Below are 16,320 nucleotides of genomic sequence, written 5' to 3' on the forward strand. Positions count from 1 at the left end.
TTCCTTTTCTGTACTACTCCCACCTTGCCTCACCAATGTGCCACCCCATGTACAGGGGAGGAGGAAAAGTAAAACCTAACCCTTAATTTTTATTATTGCAAATATCGTCATTTGGGGTGGGAGGAATTGTGTCTTTGGTAATGAATATTCAGCTCCTGCTGAAGTATACTGGAGCTGTACATGTCAGTGTAGCAGAACCTGGCCCTTATATATTAGTTTTACATTTTTAATAAGTTAATTTAGTGTATACAGAATGTGCCAGACTCAGAGCCCTGGGGACTGAAACCCTCTCTGTACAGAGCAGTAACAACACCAGCTTCCCTATGCTTTCTAGACAAATACCAGATGTGGAGGGACCAGTGCAACAGGTGAGAGGGTAGTTCAGTCTCCAGGCCACTAACCTGTCTGCTCAGATTATGACAAATAAGAATGTCAGTTATGATCATGGATTGAGAGTTGTGGACACCGGTTCACTCGGATCTGGAATGAGACCCACCACTTTGTTTCATACAGGTCAACGAACAGCCATTTCATGACTCTCAGTGACTACTGACCTGAATTCACAACAGTGACTGAAAGGTGGAAGGTGCCACACTCATTAACAAACCCCTAAGCCATCTAGCCACCACTCCCCCTGTGTACAGTACCTTCAAGCTGTTTCAAATACTGAGCTGGAAAGCTGAGAACTAATGTATTCATCAGTGATTAGACAAAACATACTGCAGCAGCTGCAATGCTGACACTGTGATGGAATATTTAAATGAGGTACATGCTGGCAGGAGTCCCAACACTTCTGCAAACAGCTAGATTATTAATAGTTGAAAACTCCTACTCTCAGAATTCTATAAATCATCCGCTCTGGTTGGTTTACAGAAGACTTCAGTCAACTAAATGTTGTCATGATGCCTGATGTGTTTTTCATCACCACATGCATCTCCACAGTAGCAGCATGCACTCAGACGCTGTCATAGGCGTGCATATGCTGTAAGAAATATACTAGCTCTGAAAATTCCCAGTGTAAACAATAGAACTCCTGGGGGGCTGAGGTGGTGGGGGGTTCTGACTAAGAAAATAAACATCTATAAGTGAAAGGCAAATTTTTGCAAGTTAAGGTAAGTCAATTGCTTAACTTTAACTTAAGTTTTATATTTTTGTGGTTTTATTTATAATGCCATATTCAGGAATCAGATGCTACAGTTTGGTCTTCCATATGTTTCTCTGGGCATTACGTTCCCTGAGCTCAAATATCCAGTTATTGTTTTTTAAGGTGAGCAAACGGAGATTGAACAGGTGTGCAATGCAACGTAAGAGAGCAGTTTTCCTTCTTAACGCATTTTAAAATGAAGAAAACTTTTTATCAAATCCACATATTGGGACAAATCCTCTACTCCTGTAAAATCAGCATAGCTTCACTGGCTTCAACTTCAACTGAATTGAAGTAAATGGAGCTATGCCAATACATGCCAGCTGAGGACCTGGCCTATATGGGCAGACTAGAGCGCTCTTTATCCACAGCAGTAAAGAAGTAAACAGAGCTGCGGTGAAGAGTCTAGATTTTGCTGATCAAGATGACTGATTTCCAAACAGAGGAAAGGGAAAAATGGCATAATTCTTGCATTCAACTGGTAAATGTTATTGGATTAACGGCCTATGATTCAAAGCCTTTGACCTATGGACACAATTACGAAGAGAAAAATGGCCGTGACATGAAAGAGCAGGTTTCATCTCAAAAGAGTGTTGGGTCACTGCATGACAATAAATTCATTTATTTGTGACAAGTTCTAGGGACCAAACTGCTTGTTATATATTTTAATTGAAGACCCCTTTGCCAGCAGCCCACACACATCAGAATTGTCTTTTTTGTTTTGCGGGTCACATCTGTAAGCAGGTGCAATCCAATTCTTTAAGCCTTAGGGAAGAGAAGGAAACAAACATACCTGTTCTCCTCGGCACATCGAATTCTGCAGCCTTCTTTTGGTATAACCAAGCCCAAATGCATCCTCAGCCTACAGTTAGTAGGCCCTGTGTGAGGCCAGACATGAGTCCCTGGGTGCATGACGGAATACTTGATCTGCAAACAGAAATACAATTGTTTAATCAGGTCATTTTCACTAACCTTCTCCTAGAAGAACAGAACTTTACTACAGCTGATTCAAGATGAGTCATGACAGCCCAACATTGAAGTACGCAGTGTTGCTGTAGCTGTGTCTGTCCCCAGATATTAGACAGACTAGGTGGTGAGCTAATATCTTTTACTGGACCAACTTCTGTTGGTGAGAGAAACAAGTTTTTGAACTACACAGAGCTCTGCTTCAGGTCTGGGAAAGGTACTAAGGCTATGTCTACACTTCCACTTATGTCAGTATCACTTATGTTGCTCAGGGGTGGGAATAAACCAGCCCACTGAGCGAAATAAGTTACATCAACATAAGCGCCAGTTTGGACAACGCTACTTGGTGGGAAAGCTTCTACCACTGATGTAATTACCACCACTCGTCGGGGTGGATTAATTATGTCAACAGGAGAGTTCTCTCCGCTTGGCTTAGAGCAGCTATCCAAGAGATCTTACAGCAACTCAGCTGCATCGGTACAGCCGCGCCACTGTAAGCTTTCTAGTGTACACCTGGCCTAAGAGTGTCACAGCTAAATACGAGATCGAACAGATAGTTTAGCATAAGTAGTTAGTACATATCCTAAGGGATCGTTCAAGGAGAAGTGGTGCATTAACCCCACTCCAGTCATAGGGAGGTAAGGAGGGCGGGAGAAGCAGCTGTGGGGTGGGTTACTGGGTTACAGATTGTTGTAATGAGCCATAAATCCAGCCTCTTTTTTAACACCATGATTTTTAGTGCCTAGCAAAGTTATGAATTTAAGCTCTGAGGCTTATCTTTCGACAGTGTTGTGCAAATTTCCTTTGAGGAGGAGGACTGATAGGGCAGATATAGAGTGATCACTTTGTGAAAAGTGTTCACCCACAGATAATATGGTGGTGTTGTCGTCTCATTTTCTTGTGTGAGTTCATCTGAGAACATAGAGATAGTCTGGTTTCACCCACATAGCTGTTATTGGGGCATTTAGTGCACTGGATGAGTCCACCACCTGTTGTGACAGGTATGTGTAGGACCCATGGATTTTGAAAGCTGTGTTGTGTGGAGTGTTGATCATTGTAGCCATGGAGCTCTATTTGCAGGTTTTACATCTATTGTTTTAGCAGGGTCTGGTGCTGCTTTGAGTTGGTGTGTCCCGGTCTGTGGGCAGCTTGCTTCTGATGATGAGCTTGGAGAGGCTGAGGGGTTGTCAAGGTTCAGGAAATATTTCTTTCAGGATGGGTCCCCATTGAGTACGGGTTGTAGTTGTTTGATGATACCTGTGTGGGTTCCAATGTGGGGTGGTACATGACAACTAGGGGTGTGCTGTCAGTGGGGGTTTTATTTCTGTATTGAAGTAGGTATTATGGAACAGGCCACCCAAATATCCCAAGAGAACCTTCTTCAACACAGAGATAAAACCCCCTCCAACTGCACACCTACTGTCCCACACTGGACTGCATATGGGGTATCATCAAACAACTTATGCCATACATATAATTCATAAGCAGTAGTGAGCTGGAGCGGGTTCCCACCAGTTCCCAAGAACCGGTTGCTAAAATTAGACCACCGTGGAGAACCGGTTGTTAAAGGGCCAAGGGGTGGGCAAAGAACTCCAGTCCACAGGCCGGACCATCCTGTTGCTCCCAGGATTCCCAGTTGGGAAGGCTGAGGTTCCCCTGGCCCCTCCCCCGTTTCCCCCCCAGCTGCAGTGTGGCCAGCCGCCACCAGCTGGGCAGCTCAGCTGAGCTCCTGAGTCGTCCTGCTGCTTTGAGCTGCAGGCAAGGTAAGGGGGGGGGTCTGCAAGCTCCAGGGCCGCTGGCTGGGGGCAATTTTCCCCAGGCCCTTCAGGGGCCCCCGGTCCCACGAGTATATCTCCCCCCCGCCCCGGCCCCTCCCCTGCTTCCCCCCCCCTTAAATCAGAACTTTTTATAGGGAACCGGTTGTTAAGATTTTGGCAGCTCATCACTGTTCATAAGTACTGCACCACACATACATTATTAATATATAACATCCATAAAACTGCATTAAAATATCGTTACATCTGTAGAGTCAAGCATTCAAAATTTAGGAAATGCCAGAATTAAATTTGCCCATGCTACTTTATTCGACTCTGTTATGATATGCAATATGATATAATCATTATATGGTACCACATACTATTTTTTCCACAGGATCTCTGCCTCGTTCAGTGAATGGGTAGTTAATTATTCAATATTTCTTTTTTATCCTCATTCAGTATGTGTCCCCAGACTTTATTTAATGCACACCATCCAAACCCTGTGCTGAATACAAAATTATGAATTTCCATACAGGTGTTTCTACAATGCTCTCCTCATAGTATCTGAGTGCTTCAAAAACATGAATGAATTTATCTTTACAACACCCTGTGAGTGTATAACTCTATTTTATGGAAAGGGAACTGAGGAACAGAGAATTCTTTAACAGGGTGCTAAATGGGAGGAAGCAGTAGATGTAATATAGCTTGCTTTTAATAAGGCTTTTGACACAGTCCCACACGACATTCTCATAAGCAAACTAGGAAAATGTGGTCTAGACTAAATTACTATAAAGTGGGTGCATAACTGGTTGAAAGATTGTACTCAAAGAGTAGTTATCAGTGGTTCACTGTCAGACTGGGAGGAAGTATCTAGTGGGGTCCTGCAGGTCTGTCTGAGATCAGGTACTGTTCAATGCTTTCATTAATTACTTGGATAATGGAGTGGAGAGCATGCTTATAAGATTTGCAAATGACACCAAGCTGGGAGAGGTTGCAAGAACATTGGAAGATAGGATTGGAATTCAAAACAACCTTGACAAATTGAGATTTAGTCAGAAATCAATGAGATGGAATTAAATACAGACAAGTGCAAAGTACTACACTGTGGAATGAAAATACAAATGCACAATACAAAATGGGGAATAACTGACTAGGCAGCAGTACTCCTGAAAAGGATTGAGGGGTTATAGTGGCTAACAAATTGAATATGAGCCAACAACATGATGCAGCTGTGAAAGAGACTACTATTCTGGGGTGTATTAACAGGAGGTAATAGTCCCGCTCTACTTGGTGCTAGTGAGGCCTCATGCAGGTTACTGTATTCAGTTTTGGGTGCCACTCTTTCAGAAAAATAAGGACAAACTGGAGAGAGGTCAGAGGAGAGCAACAAAACTGATAGAAGGTTTAAAAAACCTGACCTATGAGGAAAGGCTAAAAAAATGGGTATATTCGTCTTGAGAAAAGAAGACTGAAGGGTGACCTAATATCAGTTTTCAAATAGCTTAAGAGCTGATATAAAGAAGTGATCAATTATTCTCCATGGCTGCTGAAGGTAGGACAAGAAGTAATGGTCTTAATCTGCAGCAAGGGAGATTTAGACTAGATATTAGGAAAAACTTTCTAACTATAAGGTAGTTAAGCACTAGAATAGGCTTCCAAGACAGGCTGTGGAATCCCTGTCACTGGAGGTTTTTAAGAACAAGTTAAACAAACACTTATCTGGGATAGTCTAGATATACTTGGTCCTGCCTCAGCAGGGTCCCCTTCGGAGGTTCTTTCCAGCCCTACATTTCTATAATTCTTTAAATTTGGAATGCTTGACTTTGCAAACCTATCACCCTTTTAATGCAGTTTTTGGATGTAATTTCCTAATTAAAACATTGAAAAAACAGACATTTCATCCTGACCCAGCTCGGGTCATCAGCTGGGTCTGGACATTTAGATCCTCAACTAACTGAGTAACTGGTAGCAGGAGTAGGCTGTTACCCTCTATGTGAGCCAGGCACTGGGCAGGGATGAGATATATACTTTGCCAGCATCCTGTGGCAAGTTTTAAAGTTGCCTTCCAGAGGCAGAAACCTGAGGAAGGGCAAATGGAAGTGGCACTCCCACCTGCCTGCCTTGAGGTGAATCTTCATGCTGACCCACAAGCCAGATTGGTGCAAGTGGGTTTATAACTCCCTGAACCAGCTTCAGTGGCTCTGGCTCACTGAATGAACTCTGCTCAAGTTAGTGTCCCCTATGTGTACAGTACTCATTGGCATCACCTTACCCCACCCTCTTGGATTGCAGTAATGAAGCATATCAATAAGTACCTGTCCTCTTCGGCACCCTGTAGCCTCAGGGAATCTTTCCAATAAAGCACATGTTTTATGGACGCCTTTACAGGCATTTTCATTTTTTCTTCCTAACAAAACAAATTGGCAAGTGAAACACTATATAAATAATCTCTACACTTCCCACTCACATAAGCATGTTTCATCCAAAGATTTCAAAGAGCTTCCTACAAAAGCCAGGTAAGTGTTACAGTTCCCATTTCAGAGAAGCAAAAAGAGGATAGACACTGAAACTGAAGCAAAGAGAGATGGCTTGTAATATTATCAGTTTAAGTTAGGGCACCCTGCTTTTAAATCATTCATTTAGGATATGAGTCATAAGACGATGAATGAGGCTCTATGGGGAAAAAGAGATGCGACTCCCATCAAGACAAACTATACCTCAGTGCTGAAATTATATATTTTAAAGTTCTTTCTCATGTGTAAATCCCTACACTACCTAAGGTCATTCCAACATTCAGGCCTCCCACATCATAGCTCAGAGAAAGAGCAGCTGGCTTATTAAAACATAAACTGTAGCTCATATAGTTTCTGAATGACAGAATTGCATCTGGTTGGTGACAAAAGACTGGCGATACATTTTTTCCTTCCCACATTCTCTCCTTCCTCCGGTGCACTACAGACTTTGCTAGAACAAAATCTTGGCAACCTTGCCAAGAGATGGATATCGTGTTGGATTCTGCACGTGCTTCTGGGCAATGTGATTTAGCATAAAGAATTCTTGCTCACTATGCTCAGGGTGCAAATACCATTTTATTAGCTGCCTTCTTCCACAGGCTCAAATTACGGTTCCAGAAATTTAACAAAATAGCACTGGTTTTGCAAAGCTATGTTACTATCTCTTATTCCAGAATATTGAGTGAACAGAGAGGAGGGGGCAATGGGAAGGAAGATTAATAAATAGGTTACTTACCTTGCTGCCATAATGTGAACTGGCTCCAATCTCCCTTTTCTCGCAGGTTCTCATCTTCAGGTAAGAAGAGGCCTTTTCCTTTATCCATCATAGCAAGCCCTTCATCACGAATAAGCTTCCAGTTTTTTTCTAGGGACTGTAGTGAGAACCACCATTATTATTCTGAGAATCTGTGTTCAGTTTTAGTACCTCTTAAGTTTTTCTGTCTCTCTCTCTTTTTAATTTAACAGCAGTAACAGCGTTCATCATTGTCAAGTTTCCTTATTTTCAATTTCTGAGAAGGCATATTAAGGTTGTAAAAACAACCATCATGTCGTTCTTCAGATTCGATTACTTTTGTGTCATAAAAATTTCAATAATCCCCAGTCAGCTCGCAGACTGGCCCCTACTTTAATTTGCTTTTTGATTAGCCTAAGGGCTGTGTAACAGATCATTTTATATTGCAAGCTAACAAGAGTGCTGATCTATTCAATCTCAGTACACTAGTACTTGGCACACTCTTGAGACAACAAACCCACTACAATAATCTGAAACTCAAAGCGCCAACTGAGTTTTACAGTTCAAAGTGGAACAATGTAAGCACGCTCCTTAACTCTGCAATTATAAGTTAAAACTTCAGTGAGGTCTACTAAGCTTCATTCGCATGCTCTCATACTATTGAAAAGGAAGATAATATTTGACTTGAAATTCCAGCGGAAGGATTATATACACACGCTCTCTGAAAATGGTGGACAAGTTTAAATGATGAACATCTATCCTCTGTTTATCCAGTATGCATTCAAAACTGAATCACTCTTCAAAAGTTAGTATGAGAAATTTAAAGCTCTACTCCTCGCTGCTTCCTTAGGACATTATGTTTGCATAGAAGCTTATAAATTACAGAATTAATATTCTAATTGTAGCGAGTACTTTTAATCTTACAGTCATATAAGTGAACACAGTAACAATTGGACCTAATGATACAAAAATGATTTCTCTTTCCCAGCCATTTACTTGGTTCACTGAACCACATTTTGCATGAACAATTTTGCATTTCCCCCTCCAATTTTTGAAAACAAAAGCACTTGTGTAGGAATCTTTCAATTCATCTCAACATGCAAAATGGGCTCTTACTGGTACATCTCCTTATCATCTGTTTGAATGTGATGGGCTAGATGCAAGGATTGCTGTGCGAAATTTTAAAACCTGTGTTAATGCAGGAGGTCAGACTAGATAACCATAATGGTTGCTTCTAGCCTTAAAATGTGTGAATCCATGAAATTTCCATTTCAGTTCAATGGTGCATTGCCACTTGACTTTCTTCAGTTAAACGACAGGCAGCAAGCAGATCCCAGAAAATGGATACCTTGATATAACCGCAAAGCGAAGATGTGATTGTAGCATGGGCAGGGCAGGTACAAGGATATTTTGCGCCCTAGGCAAAACTTCCACCTTGCGCCCCACCCCCCTTGCACATTGGTTCATTGACGGGCAAATCCCAACGAGCCTTTATAGACCCCAGGGCCAGCCTGCCCAGGGGCTGCTCCCAGACCAGGTTCCCCCCTCCCCACCCCTGGAACTCCCCTGGAGGGTGCAGAGCCCTCCCCACCCCACCCTGGCCACCCCCCGCCCCGACACCACACACTGGCTTTGCTGGGCTTGGGCTGCTGCAGCAGCTCGGCAGGGAGGAGCCGCCTTCCAGAGGCGCTGGAGAGCCAGAGTGTCCCACTTGTGGTGGTGAGCCCCAGCCATGGAGGAGCTGGTGCGGTGCAGGGGGGCAGCAGCCCTGTAAAGGCAGCGGGCTCCTGCAGGCTGCAGCAGATGCATGCGAGAGCCAGCCCCCATGCGCCCCCCAGCTCCCCCCTCACCTTGGGTTACCATATTTCAACAATCAAAAAATAGGATGGGGAGCCCCGCCCCCATCCACTCCCTCCCACTTCCCACCCTCTGACTGCCCCCTCAGAACTCCCAACCCCCGCTCCTTGTCCCCTGACTGCACCCTCCTGGGACCCCTGCCGCTAACGGTGCCCCAAAACCCCACCCCTACCTAAGCCTCCCTGTTCCTTATCCCCTGACTGCCCCCTCCTGAGACCCCCACACCATAACTGCCCCCCCTAGGACCCTACCCACTACCTGTCCCCTGACTGCCCAACCCTTATCCACACCCCCGCCCCCAAACAGATCCGGGGGACTCCCACGCCCCATCCAACCACTCCCCGCCCCCTGACAGGACCCCCGGAACTCCCGACCCATCTAACTCCCCCAGCTCCCTGTCCCGACTGCTCCAACCCCTCTCCACACCCCCGCCCCCTGACAGCCCCCCCAGAACTCCCGACCCATCCAACCCCTCCTGCTCCCTGACTGCCCCCTGGGACTCCCCTTACCATGCCCATGCTGGTCAGATGCTGGCTCCATGTGGAGGCAAAACATGCTGCCGAGCTGCTGGGTGCATAGCCCCTCTGGGAGGGGCAGCGGCTCACATGCCCGGGAGCCACAGAACCCGAGCATGGTGAGGGGGGACAAGGGGGCGTGCCTGCCTGGGCTGCGGGCGGCAGCCCCTGTGTGCGCCCCGGCTCCCCACTCTCCGCACTCAGGCTCTGCGGTTCCCGGAAGTATGGCTCAGGCCCCGCGCCCCAGCGGCTCACACTCCCACAAGCCGCAGAGCCCAAGCGCAGTGAGGTGGGAGCTGGGGGGCACATGAGGGCCACCGCCCACATGCATCTGCGGCAGCCTGCAGGAGCCCTGGGGGTGGGCACAGCCTGGGCACGAGGGCTGGGGGGTGCGGCTGCTCCCCACTAGTGGCACTGCTGCCTTTGCAGAGTTGCTGCCCCCCTGCACCGCGCTGGCTCCTCCATGGCTGGGGCTCGCTGCCGACGCAAGCGGGAGGCTTTGGCTCTCCGGTGCCTCCGGAAGGCAGCTCCTCCTTGCCGAGTCAGGGCACCGCTTTTTGGCACCCCCAGCCACTCGTCGCCATAGGCGACTGCCTAGTTCGCCTAGTGGTTGCACCAGCCTTGAGCATGGGTAGGTATGTTCGTGTTAGCTTTAATTTAGCTAGCACAGGTAACAATAGTAGTGTAGACGTAATGGCACCAGCTAGCAACCTGAGTACATACCCCAGCTGGCTCCGAGAGCATGCCAGATTGGCGCCAGTTTTGCTCAAGCTAGGATGCTAAAAATGGCAGCGTGGCTGTTGCATCATAGGCGGCTGCTTGGCCAACCACCTAAGCTTGTACTGGGCTTTCTATGCACAGACATACCCTGGACTCTGATTGCTAGGCCATGCTGAAGTCCATGTCACCCCATCTATACAGATATTATCATCTGTGCTAGCTAGATTGAAACTAATCTGGTTGTGCCTACCCATGCGACAATCAGACCTTCAATTTGCAGCACAGACGTATCTGAAGAGCTTTAGAAACACAATTCCTAGAATTCGCCGGGTTTTCCACAATAAAATGACTGACTCTTACCAGCTCTTTTTTGAGAGACTGTGTAGGTGTGCCAAGATCTAGGAAAATTAGGATTGTACTTCCTGTCTATTGCAGATCTCCTTTTTTCTTTCCAGGCTAGGATTCTCTCTCTCTCCCCCACTCTCCAATATAAGAGATGGTATTCACAATTACTGTGCTTTCTATTGTGTTCATTCTAGCCTCTTTTCAGGTGGGTTTCACTACAATCTTCCTGTATACTTAACTCCAACAAGAAAAAAAAATCATTTCCCAAAAAAACTACAGGAGCTTATTATTGGGGGTGGGAGTGAAGCAAAAGTCCTAGGGATCAAAAATGTTTACACACTCGTTGCCAGCCATACATTGATAAAAATACTTTAGGCCTTTGCTGCTTGGGACTCCAGGAGTATATGAGGGTAGAAAACATCCTTGACAAATGGATGGGCAACAGATGGGTAAACAGAGTGATCAGATGCAAGCCCTATGAAGCCCTTTGGAGATTTCACTAGTATGACCTACATAGTGTCCAAACAGATGAGAAAGACTGCACTGCTTATGTCTGATGGAAAAGACAGAGCTGAATTTAGAATACCAGTAGTAATGTAGGTCACAGGCTTCTTAGTTGCCTCCCATGCAAACCCCAAAGCAGAGTAGTTTATGGATACGTAGTGTCATATCATCAGCCTCTGAGACTTTTTGGAAAGGCTAGAATGGAGCTACTGAAGACAGCGTTGTTAACCCAAGCCAGAATCGGCAGGTGAGTTAACACCACTTCATGTTCAAAGCTATAAAAGGCTGTTGTTCCAAATGAAAATTCTATCATGAATAACTGACCACCTATTGGCCAGAACAGAGGAAGGAAACCAATGCAGCTTGACTTTATACAGGCTGTAATCTAAAGTAATACAGGTCAAGAAAATCAGAAAACTCTAAATGGTGCTGGAGGTGCTTTGCCACAATCTCCTCAATCCCCTAGCCCAAAGAGGGGAGGTTGAGACTGGGCAGTAATTAGGTAGAATATCAGCATCAAGCAATTCTTCTATTTGAGCAAGGATCTAATGCAAAAGGTCTGTATCCTGCCCTCCCAAAAGGAGATATTGTTAATCCCTGACAATAACTGGCCCAGCACCAACCTCTTGCTAGCATGAAGAGCATGGGTCTATATCACAGCTTGTACATAGCATCTTCCCTACCACTTCGAGGTCTGCAAGCAAAACAGGCCAAAATTCAACTGGAAGGTGCTTGTACTTTCCTTTTAAGATTCTTGTCTCCACAGACCCACAGGCAAACTGATTTGACTATAACTGAATATGTCTGCAAAGCAACTTGATAATTCTTCACTGCAAGTAATACTAAAATCTCTCTCTTATCAGATGGAAAGTGGATTTAGGAACCTGAGCACTATGTGGAAAAGCTCAAACACAACTTAGTGTTTATCTCAAGACCCTTTTTTGAAAACACTTACACACATGCTGAACTTTAGCTATGAGTAAGGCTGCAAGTTTGTCATGGAGGTCACGGATTCTGTGACTTTCCGTGACCTCTGTAGTGGTCAGCCGCATCGGCTGCTGCTGGGGCAGTCTCAGGCCACTGCCACCTCCCCAACAACAGCAGGAGTTTGAGTAGGGAGCTCAGGGCTGGGAGTTGGGGCATGGGAGAGGGTGAGGGCTCTGGGTGGCATTTACCTTGCGGGGGGAGGAGGTCCCCGGAAGTGGCAACTTCCCTTGGCTCCTCAGCAAGGGGGCTGTGTGTGCTGCCTCCGCCTGCAGGCACCACTCCCACAGTTCCCATTGGCCACAGTTCCCAGCCAATGGGAACTGTGGAGCCGGCACTTGGGGAGGAGGCAGCATGCAGAATGTGTGACTGCACCTCTGCCTAGGAGCTGAGGGATGTCACCACTTCCGGGGAGGCACGACACTGGGTAGAGAGCTTGCCACCCACCCCACCCCAAGGCTGCCCCCTCCCCTGAGCACCAAGGGTGCCCCTTGGGCCACCCTCCTCTCCAGGATTTAGTCAGGGGTATATAGTACAAGTCATGGAGAGGTCATGAGCCGTGAATTTTTGACCATGACTTTTATTTAAAATGACTAAAACGTAGCCTTAACTATGAGTAGTCCTGTTGAATGAATGTTTGCAGGACTGGGACCAACTGTCTTGCTGATATTCCAAGTACTGGCATTTCCCAGGAAAATACTAAAAATTACGATACTGTATTATATGCATAATTTCAAACAACAGGTTAAAACCAACCAACTCTTTTGAATTCTGATCCAATCTTGGTTTGAATCAAGAATCCAAATGTGAATAGTACCTTGAGTACAAGCATTTGTTCAATAAGAGCTGATTTCTATAAACCCCAACACGTTTTTTCCTCAATGTCTTTTTCTTAAACACTAAACTTATTGTTGCTTTACATCTGATTACACTGTAGATTTTAATTGCAAATACTGTACTACACCTGAGTATGGGTTTTCTTCATTTAATCTTGATTTTTAGAAAAAAAATATTACTGAACACACCAACAAGTCTTCACTCTGAGTTTCCAAAGCCTATTTAGTCTATAACAATCACCACTGTCACAATAATAAATATTGAATGCCTTTGCTGTTTGCAAGACAGGGCTTTCCTTAAAGTCTCCCCACACTTTTTTTTTATATTAAACAGTTACTCTTCTTAATTTAAAACTTAATTTCACCATTAAGTTTTAACCTTTAGCCTTTGTTTTCTAAACCCTTTCAAACCTAGGTGTCAGCACAATCTGCAAAAGGTGCTATTTAGCCACCCAGCACTCTTTTCAAGGCCAATTATGGATAGTGGACATGTGGTAGGATAGCTACCTCTTTCATTTTCTTCCAGCTGCGGATGGCTTGAATTTCTTAATCAGTAAAATCCACATTGTCAGAGAAAACAGAGAGCACATGATCTACTTTAATCAATCATTTCCACTCACTATAGTACATTGCTGGCAAAGTATTACTGGGATCCTTTCCAAATGTCAAAGCTACAATATAAGGAAAGGACAAAGTTATCTGTGTTGGTACTTATTTAGGACTAGCGAAGATGATTTCAGGATACAAAAAATGTCTTACCTCTTGTACATTTTGAATGAGAACTAACCAACCAGGAAGTAAACATATACTGGAGTTAAACAAAAATACTACAGGCTAGCAGAGGGGCAACTAATTGCACCAAGGAAAGGTGTCAGCTGTAGAAGCCACTTAGTTTGCTTTACGTTCAGAGATGTATATATTTCGAGACTGAAGAAGAAAGGAGGCATTTCCTGCATCTTATTAGGGCTTGTCCACACTGGCACTTTACAGCTCTGCAACTTTCTCGCTCAAGAGTGTGAAAAAACTCCTTGTGGATTTTTAGAGTGCTGGGAGAGCTCTCTCCTAGTGCTGTGCCATGACTACACAAGCCACTTTAAAGCGCTTTAACACTGCCAGTGTAGACAAGCCCTCAGAATCCAAGTCCCTCAAGTACTATGATGATGACCTAGACAGACATACAGAGAGCAATATTACCAGCACACCTACTTACTAGTCTCTCCAAGCAGCACAGCACAGTTAGGTTCTCTGCCCTTTAAGGAATTAGAGGCTTGTCACCAATTAGGCTTGTCCCTATTTTTTTCAAGAACCCTCCAAAGCTTAATTATTAGACTGTATGCAGCAGTTGCAGGGACATTAACCCCTTGCTTACCAGGCATAAGCATCCCTTGAAATGGAATTATTTTAAAATAAACTTATAATCATTTTTAATAGTCCCTGTAACCTGGAATTAGCTGTGTAATTGGAAAGGAAAGGAAAGTGACTATTCTCACACTAGGAATACTAGAACAAGGCATTTTTTCCTAAGTTATTTGTAAACTGAGCAAGACGAGACATAGTTCAATTCTCATCCCCATTCCAAAGAAACCATACCATAACATTAAATACACTTATGATGGTCTAAGTGACAAAATGGTACTGTTTTGAACATGGCTATCCACTGCTGCATTAACTAATACAGTGAACACATTATAGCAGACAGTGTAGATCAGGACAAACAAAAATGTAAATGGAAGTCAGAATGCCTTTGAAGTTAATAAAACAGCCGTTTTTATGAAGTTTGTTACCACTGTCTGGGGAATGCTACTGCACATTTTGCTTGCAGCACAGTACATTTTTAGGATTCATTTAACCTTTTTTAAAATATTCAAATAATTGTACTGAGTCATTGGGGGTGGGAATGGTAGAGGGTGGGAGAGGATACAACACTACAAATCTTTTTTTGGAGAGGCCTTCAACTTACATTTTGGACTCACACTAGCAACTGTGAAGGTTACCTTAAACTTAAAGAATGTGAAACATCTCTCTCCCCAGTTAAAGTAATATGTACCCATAAATCAAGACCAGCAATTCAGTCCAAGTGCAATGACGCAATCTGTTACCAATAACATAGCCAAGGAACTAAATATTACATTACCTCTGAGTACTTTATTAGTCATCACCTCATAGTACTGTGCATCCGACCTGATTTAGCTTTATATTTTAATCATTATTTTGCTTACAGTGATTAACAAATGTTAAAGGAACAGGTTTCACTGTTATTTGGACAAATGATTGACCTAGCTACCTTGGTAGTGATTCTACATGGGAAAAATACACTGCACAACTTTGTGTACAACTCTTATTGTTCCTACTCTCTTCTGTCATTCATTGTGATTATACCTCTGTGCTTTCAGGGATTCCATTGTTTGTATGATTTACACTACTATATTCTACGGGCTTAAAAGTGCTTTTAAGGTGCCACCCCTGAATGAATTCAGGGAGGCACTGTATTTCAGAAAGGCAAGCTCAGCTCCTGGAAATCCCAAAGTGCTGGGGTACTATGACCACTGCATCGCCCTTGGTGAGGGGGCAGTATTCACTTCCTCTCCGTGCCTCTGCTGGTGGATGCGGGTGGGACAGGGGCCATGGCTCCATCTTTGCTGAAGCTAGCTCTGAAAGGGCACTGCCCTGAGGACTTCCACAGTGCACAGCTCCTTGACAGGGCAAGAGGCACCCTGTGTTCTGATCTCTCCCTTGTGCCAGGCAACATATGGTCCTACATGTTTTTCTTCATATACTGTGTGTGTGTGTGTGTGTGTGTGTGTGTGTGTGTGTGTGTGTGTTAAAAGAACTAAATAGTATTATCCTGGTGTTCTTTATTGTATCTGTCACATGGGGCCTCAGCTCATATTCCTGATGCAATTAAAACTCCCAATGAAGCCACTGACTTTTGTAGTACAAAGGATGAAGGATATGGCCCTTACTAATTACAAAACTTAACAATTCAAAGAGGGTGCCCGTCATTGGTGCAAATCACTGAGGTTCTGCTGTCATTTTGCACTTGATAAACTTCAATGGCCTATCATATAAATTTTGTATTTACTGATTAAATCTATCTCAGCCACCCAGTGTAAAACATCTGGAGTTAACTTTATAGTCTATTAGTTAAAAGAGAGAGGGAGAAATTCATTACTTACCTTCACCAATTCAGTATAACCAGTTTCCTTTGCTGTCCACCAAGGCTGAGCTTTTAGTCCATTAACATTGTAGAGAGAGCGCTGCCAAACTGATGCAAAGTGACCTCTTTGGTGCCCAAGCTCATACCACTTGTATGCCTAGAAGATTGCAGTTGTTAACAACCAATTTACATTAGCCCAACTTTGGCAGAAAAGAATAATCTTAAAACGGCATTTCAGCACCTCTGAATGACACTCCCCCTTGGTAAAGCAACAGACTTCCTATATGAG

General features: G+C 44.3%; 1 protein-coding gene across 1 annotated transcript in view; it reads right to left on the bottom strand.

Annotated features, from left to right (window-relative positions):
* Positions 1–16,320, bottom strand: part of LOC120397067 (aspartyl/asparaginyl beta-hydroxylase) — a 51,756-nt gene that overhangs the window by 8,230 nt on the left and 27,206 nt on the right. Inside the window, exons 7-10 of the mRNA XM_039522523.1 lie at positions 16,051–16,188; positions 7,117–7,252; positions 6,183–6,274; positions 1,938–2,071 (exon numbers count right to left, since the gene is read on the bottom strand). Coding sequence (XP_039378457.1) covers positions 1,938–2,071; positions 6,183–6,274; positions 7,117–7,252; positions 16,051–16,188 — 500 coding nt within the window. The remainder of the gene's footprint in view (positions 1–1,937; positions 2,072–6,182; positions 6,275–7,116; positions 7,253–16,050; positions 16,189–16,320) is intronic.

The sequence above is a fragment of the Mauremys reevesii genome, linkage group 2, assembly GCF_016161935.1.
Source record: "Mauremys reevesii isolate NIE-2019 linkage group 2, ASM1616193v1, whole genome shotgun sequence".
NCBI classification, from domain to species: domain Eukaryota; kingdom Metazoa; phylum Chordata; order Testudines; family Geoemydidae; genus Mauremys; species Mauremys reevesii.